An 11905-nucleotide genomic window follows, 5' to 3' on the forward strand; every position below is an offset into this window, starting at 1 on the left:
TGCTGAGCTTACTTCCAGCAATGATGTTGAATTATTTGTCAGGTGACCATTCATCTGCTTTGGTTTGGGGCCAGCTATTCCTGCTTGATACGTTCCTTGGTGTTGTCATATTTTCCTAATTCTTGTTGTTCTTTATGGCAATGCACTATTGCCTGTGCATTTGAAATAAAAGGTCTTATTTCCATTTTTGCAGATTAGATTTGTCTGGGAAACCTTTTCACTGGTCAGCCCATCCAGATACTGTGGGAAGGCTCTTTGGTATGGTATGTAAGCCCATTTGATTTTTAACTTTTTTTCCTTTCTGATACAGAGTCTCACTTTCTCACTCTTGGTAGAGTGCTGTGGCATCATAGCTCACAGCAAACTCAACTCTTGGGCTCAAGCAATCCCATTGCCTCAGTCTCCTGAGTGGCTGGAATTACAGGACCCCAGCACATTGTCTGGTTATTTTTAGAGATGGGGCCTTGCTCTTACTCAGGGTGGTCTTGAACCCCAGAGCTACGCAATCCACCTACCTAGGCCTCCCACACTGATAGGATTACAGGCATACTCCACTGTGCCGCGCCCTCATTTTTAACTTTAAATTCACAAAGTGTTGAGGGAAACATGGGATCAGGAAGGTAATCGCCTTCACTGACTCCTACACATAGTAATTATGAGTCATTCCTTTGATTTTCCCTTTCCCAATACATCGGTTTGTGTTGCCCATAGTCTGCCTTGGGAGGTAAACCACACAGTCTATCAAACCATGGACTCGGAATCTTTTGCAAGAGGGATTGCATGGTTCAAGGTTCCCATAGCATGGGCAACGAGAAGGTTAAAAGGTCCAGGGGGTAAGTGCCCTTGTTCCTACTGACTCTTTACATTGTTAGGGAGGAAATGTATTCAGAGGAGGGAATCCCTGAGGCCCTGTTTTCATGTGTGATCCAAAGCTCTGCCCTAAGGCCCAGGGTCCCTATCAGGAACCCATGTTCCCTGGGTTTAAGAACAACATTTCCTGGAAGTTAAATTCCCCAGGTTTCTTTACCTGTACAGGGAATAGTGGGGAACTTACTCCTGTACATGGGTAGAGACTACTCAGAATATTTATGTTAGTTGATAACAATAAAGATTTGATTGTGTGGCTCAGCGCCTGTAGCTCAAGTGGCTAAGGCGCCAGCCACATACACCTAAGGTGCCAGGTTCGAATCCAGCCCGGGCTTGCCAAACAACAATGATGGCTGCAACCAAAAAATAGCCGGCATTTCGGATTGTGTGTGAAAACCCCACACTGTACCCCAGAAGTGCACATAGTTAATGTACATAGTTACCATTCAATAAAAAATTAAAAAAAATATATAGCCAGGCATTGTGGTGCATGCCTATAGTCCCAGCTACTTGGGAGGTGGAGGCAGGAGACTTGCTTGAGCCCAGGAGTTGGAGGTTGCTGTGAGCTGTGATGCCACAGCACTCTACCCAAGGGGATAGCTTGAGGCTCTGTCTAAAAAAAAAAAAAAAGATTTGATTGCATAAGAAAGAAAGAGGTCTGTGCATGGGTTTTAAAGCACAGAGAGCAAGTGATTGGGATAGTGGCGAGGGTTACAGGATGTGTCTTCATTGTTCATCACTATTGACTGGACGTCACAAGATTTCTGGTGACAGCTGAAGCACAATCCAGCCTTCTTTATGTACCAAATACCAAGTTCAAAGATAGCACTGAGAAAGGAAGTGTTCTCTTCTTGTCTGGGCTCCCATCATGTTGTTTCACTATTGATTATCTTCTAAAAGAGTAACCTGAAGCAAGGCGGGATATATGCCTGCAGAGCTCAGGTAGGATCAATATCAAATATGGCTGCCAGGCCTTGAAGATTGGACTTTATGGTGAGGGTAAGCAATTCTAGGGATGGCAATTAAGACAAACATACTGTCCAGTGAATAATAGATAGCTATAATGTAGTATAGAAGGGCAAACTGTATGTAGGTAAGAACACTGATAATACATTTTACTACTATTATTATTTCTTTTTTTCTGTTTTATTCTTTATCAATCTGTATTCCATTTATGGGACAGAGCCTCACTCTGAGGCCTGGGCAGGGGTCTGGCTCAAGGAGTCGTTGATCCCTGGACTAAGGGGTCTTTCTAGTGTGGGCCTTTGGGAGGATGCTATTGTTGGGTCCCTATTGTAACATACTGATGCTTTTTATTCTTCTCTATTTGGTGGAGGTGGGGTCCTGTCTTTACTCAGGCTGGTAAGGAGCTACTGACCTCAATGCACCCACCTAACCCAGCCACCAGTGGTCAGAAATTTGGGGTATGGGTCAAACCACCATATTGGACACTACTATTACTCCTATCTCTCTCTTTCTATTGTTTTCTTCTTTCTGACAGTCTTTCCTTTTACTCCCCTTTTCTTATTCTTTTCTCCTTTTCTATCTTTTCTCCCTTCTTGCTCAGCACTCTTCTCTTCCTGTTCATCTTTTACCTAAGCACAGAGACAAGATAATTTAAAGGGAAGGAAGAAGTGAAAGGAAAAAGTAGCAGAAGGAAGCAGACAAAATGAAACCATTTATGGAAAGGCACCAACAGAAAAATCCTGGCAACATGGAAAACCAGAACAGAGCAACCCCCCAAGGGATCACAAGGTATTAGGCAGCTACCACAGAGGATTCCACCTTTAAAGAAATGTTATAAATGTCAGAGGGAATTTAAAATATGGATGATAAAGATGATGAAGAAAAATGCTGAGAAAGTGGGAAATAACAGACAGGAATTCAAAAGCAGAACCAAATAAGGGATCAAAGATATGAAGAATATAGAAGAGATATAGTGCAGTTTTAGGAATAGAAACAATGAATCAGGGAACTTAAAGATGCAGTAGAAAGTGTCAACAACATATTAGACCATGGAGAAGAAAGAATCTCAGAGCTAGTGCATAAAGGTCTTCAGCTAACACAGGCAGTTAAAGAGGCAGAAAAGAGGGCAGCCCCAGGGGCTCAGTGGATAGGGTGCTGGCCCCATAGTCCAAGGCTGACACATTCAAACCCAGCCCCAGCAGCCAGCTAAAATAGCAGTGACAACTGCAACAAAAATTGTCGGGTACCTGTAGTCCCAGCAACTCGGGAGGCTGAGCCAAGTGAATCACCCTACCCCAAGAGCTGGAGGTTGCTGAGAGCTGTGAAGACATAGCACTCTACTGAGGGCGACAAAATGAGACTCTTTCTCAAAAAATAAACAGGGCGGTGCCTGTGGCTCAAGGGAGTAGGGCACTGGCCCCATATGCCAGAGGTGGCGGATTCAAACCAGCCCCAGCCAAAAACTGCAAGAAAGAAAGAAAGAAAGAAAGAAAGAAGAAAGAAAGAATGAAAGCAGAACATTTGCTCAGAGAATTATGGGACTTCACCAAGTGTTCAAATGTACAAATTGTAGGTACCCCAGAAGGGGAAAAAGAATACCCAAGAAGAAAAGAAGCTCTACTGGAGATATCATAAATGAAAATTTCCCAAGCATCACCAAAGATTCTGACACACTCATTTCAGAGGGATATTGAACCCCAGGTCATCTCAACTCAAACACAGCTTCTCCAAGGCACATTGCCATGAACCTGTCCAAAGTCAAGATAAAAGAGAAAATTCTGCAAGTAGCTACAAGTAAGCATCAATTGACCTCCAGGGGTGGACCTATCAGGATGATGGCAGACTTCAGTTGACACTATTCCAGCCTGAAAAAGTCATCTGCCTTTAACCTTTTTAAACAAAACAATTTTTAGCACAGAAGTTTATATCCTGCTAAGCTAAGCTTTAAAATTGATTGAGAAAAAAATCTTAGTTATATGAAAACATTCAGGAAATTTGTCACAATTAGATCAGCTCTACAGAAAATACCTAGACCTATTCTACACACTGACCATCACAATGGACCACCAGCAAAGTAAACACCCCAAAACTAAAAAACAAAACCTAGATGCCAAAATGATGCAAAAGGTATAAATAAGCAATGGACTTACACAAAATAAAGTGAATAGAATGCCTCCACGCTTATCAGTTGTCTCAATAAATGTTAATGGCTTGAATTCTACACTGAAGAGACATAGGCTGGCTGAATGAATAAAAAAGCACAAGTTATCCATATGCTGTCTCCTGGAAACACACCTAGCCTTGAAGGACAAACAAGACTCAGGGTGAAGGGATGGAAAACAACATTTACGCCAAATGGAAATCAAAAGATAGGAGGGATCTCAATCTCATTTTTAGATTCAAGTGGATTTAAAGCAACTGAAGTCAAAAAACATAAAGATGCACACTTCATACTGGTCAAGGGAATAATACAACATGAGAACATTTCAATTGTAAATATTTATGCACCCAACTTCAATGCTCCCAGATTTAGGAAACAGATCTTAGTTGGTCTAAGCAATATGATATCCTATAACACCATAATTGTAGGGGACTTTAACACAACTCATACAGAGCTAGACAGATCCACTAGACAGATAGTAAACAAAGATACAAGGGACTTAAATGCAGTCCTAGAACAATTGTGCTTAATAGACATATACAGAACACTCCATCCCAAAGTCAAGGAATATATGTTCTCTCATAAGCACATGGAACATCTCCAAAATAGATCATATCCTAGAACACAAATCAAACCTCAACAACCTCAAAAGACTTGAAATCATACCTTGTATCATCTCAGACTACAAGTTAATAAAGGTGAAAGTTAGCTCCAATAAAAATTTTCATCTCCACACAAAAGCATGGGCACTAAACAAGCTAAATAACCTTATTCTGAATGAATAAGCAACAACATCAACAAAGACACAAGCTACCAAAACCTGTGGGACATTGCAAAAGCTGTCCTAGGAGGGAAATTAATTGTATTAGTTGGATACATTTCAAAACTATTAAGAATAGAGTATAAATGTCACATCACAACAAATAAGTTAAGTGAGGAGATGGTTATGTTAATCAGTTAGATGTAAGCATTCCACATTGTTTATCTAACCAGCACATTGTACCCCATAAATGCATTAATGTATACCGTTATGATTAATAAAGGAAAAAATAAAAATATGGGTAAAATGAGGCTGTATTAGAATACAGATATGTGGGGCAGTGCCTGTGGTTCAGTGAGTAGGGCGTCAGCCCCATACACCCAGGGTGGCAGGTTTGAACCTGGCTCCAGCCAAACTGCAACAAAAAAATAGCTGGGGGCAGCACCTATGGCTCATGGAGTAGGGTGCCAGCCCCATATGCCAGAGGTAGTGGGTTCAAATCCAGCCCTGGCCAAAAAAAAAAAAAATAGCTAGGCATTGTGGCAGGTGAGTGTAGTCCCAGCAACTTGGGAGGCTGAGGCAAGAGAATCACCTAAACCCAAGAGCAAGGGTTGCTGTGAGCTGTGATACCATGACACTCTACCCAGGGCAACAAACTGAAACTCTGTCTCTAAAAAAAAAAGAATAGATATGTGAATTAGCTGATAATTAAATGAATTTTAAATAAATAATTATAAAATTAAAAGGAACTATATCTGAAAAGCAGAAAGAGAGGACATCAACAAACTAATGAATCATCTTAAAGAAATGGAAAGGGAAGAGCAATCCAATCCCAAACCTAGCAGAAGAAAAGAAATAACCAAAATTAAACCAGAAATAAGTGAAATTGAAAACAAAAGAATCATTCAGAAAAGTCATGAAACAAAAAGTTTGTTCTTCAAAAAGATAAATAAAATCAGGGTGGTGCCTGTGGCTCAAAGGAGTAGGGTGCTGGCCCCATATGCTGGAGGTGGCAGGTTCAAACCCAGCCCTGGCCAGAAACTGCAAAAAATAAATAAATAAATAAATAAAATCAATAAATCATTGGCCAGATTAACTAGAAACAGAACAGTAAAATCCTTAATATCCTCAATCAGAAACAAAAAGGGGAAAATAACAACTGATACCATAGAGATACAAGAGATTATCTCTGACTACTACAAAAAACTCTATGTCCAGAAATTCAACAATGTAGAGGAAATGGACCAATACCAAAAATCATACCATCTTCATAGGCTTAACTAGGAAGAAATAGATCTCTTAACACATCAATATCAAGCACTGAGATTGAAGAAACAATAAAAAAGCTTCCAACAGAAAAAAGCCCTCAACCAGTTGGCTTCACACCAGAATTCTATCATGTCTTCAGCATAAACTTATACCTATACTGCAGAAACTCTTCCAAAACCTTGAGAAGGCAGGAACCTTCCCCAACACGTTCTATGAGGCAAATATCCTGATTCCAAAACCATAATAGGATCCAACTAAGAAGGAGAGCTACATTGGGGCGGTGCCTGTGGCCTAATGGGTAGAGTGCCAGCTCCATCTATCGAGGGTGGCAGGTTCAAACCCAGCCCCAGCCAAACTGCAACAAAAAAGTAGCCAGGTGTTGTGGCAGGCATGTATAGTCCTAGCTGCTCAGGAGGCTGAAGCAAGAGAATTGCCTAAGCCCAGGAATTGAAGGTTGCTGTGAGCTGTGCCGCCATGGTACTCCACCAAGGGCAGTAAAGTGAAACTCTGTCTCTGCAAAAAAAAAAAAAAGAAGAAGAAGAAGAAGAAGAGGAAGAAGGAGAGCTACAGACCAGTGATATTTCACTAATAAATATCTAAGCAAAATACTCAACAAAATGTTAGCTAATAGATTACAGGTACACACACAAAAAAATTATACATCACGAACAACTAAGCTTCATCCCAGGGATGCAGGGCTGGTTTAACATATGCAAATCCATAAATGTAATTTACCATATAAATAGAAGCAAAAAGTCCACATGATTCTTTCCATAGCTGCAAAAATCATTTGATAAAATCCAGCACCCTCTTATAACAAGAACACTTAAGAGTATAGGCATAGATGGCACAATTTCTGAAGCCAATTGAATATATCTTTGACAAACCCACAGCTAATATTATACTGAATGGGGTAAAAACAAAAGCTTTTCCACTTAGAAGTGGAACCACACAAGGAAGTCCACTATTTCTACTACTATTCAACATACTTCTGAAAATTCTACCTAATGCAATCAAGCAAAAGCAGGCTATAAAGGGCATCAAGATGGGAGAAGAGGAGGTCAAACCCTCACTCTTTGCTACTGACATGATCTCATACTTAGAAAACTCTGGAGACTCAACCGCAAAACTCCTGGATGTGATCAAGAAATACAGTAACATCTCAGGGTATAAAATCAATGTTCACAAATCAGTAGCCTTTGTATATACCAATAACATACAAGTTGAGAAGCAAATCAAGGTCACAATTCCCTTCTCAGTAGCTTCTAAGAAAATTAAATACTTAGGAACATACCTAAGAAAAGAAGTGAAGGATCTTTACAAAGAGAATTATGAAACCCTAAAAAAAGAAATAGCAGAAGACATTAAAAATGGAAGAACATACCATGGTCTGCGCTGGGAAGAATCGATATTGTCAAAATGTCTATTCTATCCAAAGTAATCTATAGATTCAATGCAATCCCCATTGAAATACCAACATCAAACAGTGAAGTACTGGAAAAAATAGTATTTTGTTTTGTATGAAACCAGAAAATACTCCGCATAGCCAAAGATTTTCTTAGTAAAAAAACAAAGTTGGAAGCATCACCCTACCAGACTTCAGGTTATGTTCCAAGTCTACAGTAATCAAAATAGCATGGTATTGGCACAAAAATAGATAAGTAGACATATGGAACAGAGTAAAAAACCAAGAGATGAAACCAGTCTCTAGTTGCCATCTGATCTTTGACAAACCAAACAAAAGCATACAGTGGGGAAAAGAACCCTATTCAACAAATGGTGCTTGGGACCCTATTCAACTGCATAACCATGTAAAAGACTGAAACTGGACCCACAACTCTCACCACTTACAAAAAGTGACTCCAGATAGACAAAGACTTAAATCTAAGACATGAAACGATAAAATCCTAGAGGAAAGTATGAGAAAAACTGTTGATGATGTTGGACTCAGGAAAGATTTTATGACTAAGACTACAGTAGCAATCACAACAAAAATAAACAAATAGGTCTTACTTAAGCCAAAAGTTTTCCACACAGCTAAAGTCACAACAAATAAAGCAAAAGACAACCTTCAGAATGGGAAAAGATATTTTCATGCTGTGAATCTGACAAAAGGTTAATACCTAGAATCTACAGAGAACTCAAATTAATCAACAAAAAAAAGCAAAAAATCCAATCTACCACTAGGCAAAAGATATGAACAGAACCATGTATGAGGAAGACAGACGAATGATTAATAAACATTTGAAAAATCCTCATCATCTCCAATCATCAGAGAACTATAAACCAAAACCACCCTGAGATATCACCTAACCCCAGAGGGAATAGCCCACATCACAAACTCTCAAAACTGCAGATGCTGGCATGGATGTGGAGAGAGGGAAACACTTTTACCCTGTTGATGGGACTACAAACTAATACTAGCTTTTTGGAAGTAGAGAGTATGGAGAATCCTGAAAGAAATCAAATTAGACCTTCCATTTGATTCTGCAATCCCGTTACTAGGCATCTACTCAGAAGAAAAAATTTATTTTGTCATAAGGACATTTGCACTAGATTGTTTTTCCACAGCTCAATTACAATTGCCAAAATGTGGAAACAAGCTAAATGCCCACCAACCCAGGAATGGGTTAACAAGCTCTGGTATATGTATACCATGGTATACTATTCAGCCATAAAAATATGGAGACTTTACATCTTAAATGTTTACCTGGATGGAGGTGGAACACATTCTTCTTGCTAAAGTATCCCAAGAATGGAGGAGCAAGAATACAATGTATTCAATAGTACCATGAAGCTAGCAGATGATCTAACATGTTCACATAAGAGAAAAACTCAAATCAGTTCAACGGGGGAGCAGGAGAACCAATGAGCAGGACAGGGGGGATGGGTGTGCTCCCACGTAATGAGCACAACTTTAGGGTGGTTGGCACACCTCTTAGGGTGGAACACAATAATAAGAGGTAGTTCACCTAACAAATGCAAACAATGTAACCTAATTCTTTATACCCACAAATTAAACCTCAAACAATAAAAAAAGAAGCAGCAATAAATGTTTACTAATTATCTTTAAAAGGTGTGTTGAATGCTTACTATGTAATAAGAATCATTCTAGGACGTGGTGCTGAACAGTGAACATCTTGAGTATACATTTCAGTGTGAAGACACACAGAATAAACAAATAAATAAACACATACCTGTCCGTGATGAGTATTACTAGGGAAAAGAAAAGTTTAGGCTTAAGTCATGAGGAAGGTGGCTATCTTATACAATGCAGCAATTGTAGGATTTCCGGAATGCAGCACCATCTTACGAGAAACCAGAATGAACATATTAATCAAGGTGGTGGAACCTGATTACTAATCAGGTAAAGGAAAGTGGTGAGGGGCAGGGGTGAGTGGGGTGCGAAAAGGAAGACACATGTGAAATGTCAGAATCCTGCCAGCCCTTGGGTGAGGGGAGGGTGGATCTACTTATTGGGTGAGATTAACGTACAGTAGAAGCAGTTTGAGGAGTGAGGAGAGATGCCCTCAATCTTGCACAGGTTGAATTCACAGCATCTATGGCTCTCCCCAGGCTGCCCGAGCTCCAGAGACAGATCGCAGCTGAGACAGGGGACTCAGCAGGCAGTTTGGGGGAAATTGCCAAATTGCAAGCGCTTGAGAAAGCCCAGGGATTCTGCATAACTAAAAATAGAGAAATTGCAGAGTCATGCAAACTATTGTGAGGTTTACAGAAATAGAGGATTAAGGGAATTTTGAAAACGGGCATTTTCGGGAAACAGTGGTAGTTTAGAAGGTCAGGATTGTGTTATCTAGGAAACCAATGAAAGTTGACTTTCAGGAGTGGTGCCAGTACCTTAGTGGTTAGGGTGCCGACCACATACACTGGAGCTGGAAGGTTCCAGCCCAGCCTGGACCTGCTAAACAACAATGACAACGACAACAAAAAAATAGCTGGGCGTTGTGGTGGGTGCCTGTAGTCCCAGCTACTTGGGAGGCTGAGGCAAGAGAATCGCTTAAGCCCAAGAGGTGGAGCTTGCTGTGAGCTGTGAAGCCACGGCACTCTACCAAGGGCCTCATAGTGAGACTCTGTCTAAAAAAGAAAAAAAAACGTTGACTTTCAGAAAACCACATATTAGGAGATTGGAGAAGAATATGGTTGTCTGTGTTAGTACTGAAGACGTTAGACTCAGCAAATAGCGTTGACGGTTTATCAGGGACCGCTGAGGGGCTGGCTAGAGCTCTGCTCCCACTTAAGATAGTAGGTGGACTTTGCAGATTTGGGTTCCAGCGATGACAGAGCCTTGTAGATAGGGGCTGGTGAGATGCGGATACAAAGTGGGTGTCAGGTGAGTTCGGAGAACGGACTCCGCGCGCCCCCTAGCGTCCTTATTTTGCAGCACACTCACCTTTTCCTTCCAGGAACCATTCAAGACGTTGTTCCACTGACTTTGATTTCTTAACCCCATTTATTGAATTCCAGAAAAAATAACTGGATACAATAACATCTTTGGGATTTCTCATGACATAAATCACCTTAAAGGAAAAATAGGAAAAGGAAAAATCAATACACTTATTTTCTACTCCTTTGGATCTTCATGAAACTGGAGAAAAATGTAATTCTTAGACAATGGGTAATAAAGATCATTGGATTTTTACAAATAAATTACTTGAGGAATTCATTAATGAAATACAAAATTCAAATTTCCTATTAAGTACTTATTGTTTCAGGAATATGACAATGGAAGAGGAAAGCACTGTCTCTCCCCTCGGGGGTATATTGGCATCCTCTCAACGGGAAGCAATTGGAGGGTTTTAAAACCTGGATGTTATTTCATGGTGTACAGAGGGCGCCATAAAGTGTATGTACATTTGAAGAAAGGAGGAAACTGTATTGAAATTGTAATGCTCAATATTCACTGATACAGAAGATGAATACAAGTCACATATAGCACCTCTTGTAATTGTAGATGTTAAACGTGTCTTGAGTGTTACAAATTTAATAGAGTTTTTTTCCTTTGCTAATATATGTATACAGTTTTTTGCACCCTCTGTATTTGTGTACTGCAGTTTGAAGATCCCTACCAGGAGAATGGATTAATACATTATGGTGCGTCCATAGATATGTAGAAATAGATATGCATATGTACACCCAAGACCAAGGATGAATCTCACAGACATCATAGTGATTGAAATAGTTCATACAGCAGACTCAATTTCCGTGTACATGATGTTCAGGAATAAGCAAAACTAATTTGTGGGTTAAGTCAGAGGGTGTTTACCTCTGTGTGTGGGCATTGACTGAGAAGGAGCATGAGGAAGTGGAAATGGTATCAATTTGGACCTAAATGAGAGTTAGTTACCCAGTATATATATATATGTGTGTGTGTGTATATATATACATATATATATATATATATATGTCATAATCCTCCACATAAAACTTGAGATTGCTCCACACACAGAAGGAAGATTATTTGGCATTTGAGCATCTAAATTTTCCTTTGGATTCTGCACCCACTCACTTTGTGACAATACTCTAGCCCTCTGCACTCTCTGCACCTCAATTTCCTCACACCAAAACTCAATTCATGTGGCTGCTCATCCCCAAAGACAGCTGCACACAGTAGAACACAGTGGTTGGAAGAACTACCACAGCTGGATTTCAGCATTGACTTACAAACTTGCTGCTTCACACACGAGCATTTCTGCTTTTTCTCAGTGGCAAAAAGCAATTACTGAATTATGTTTGATTCACTTTTTTTGTAGAATAATACAAAGAGGCTTATGTAGTATATACTGCAGTTATAAATTCCTTTCTTTTTTTTTTTTTTTTTGAGACGGAGCCTCAAGCTATCCCCCTGGGTAGAGTGCCATGGC

At 40.0% G+C, this 11905-nt stretch overlaps 1 protein-coding gene across 1 annotated transcript in view; it reads right to left on the bottom strand.

Annotated features, from left to right (window-relative positions):
- Positions 1 to 11905, bottom strand: part of LOC100954595 (bile salt sulfotransferase-like) — a 36048-nt gene that overhangs the window by 8207 nt on the left and 15936 nt on the right. The window contains exon 3 of the mRNA XM_003803703.2: positions 10435 to 10561. Coding sequence (XP_003803751.1) covers positions 10435 to 10561 — 127 coding nt within the window. The remainder of the gene's footprint in view (positions 1 to 10434; positions 10562 to 11905) is intronic.

Source organism: Otolemur garnettii, unplaced genomic scaffold (assembly GCF_000181295.1).
Source record: "Otolemur garnettii isolate 467f Iridium unplaced genomic scaffold, OtoGar3 scaffold00441, whole genome shotgun sequence".
NCBI classification, from domain to species: domain Eukaryota; kingdom Metazoa; phylum Chordata; class Mammalia; order Primates; family Galagidae; genus Otolemur; species Otolemur garnettii.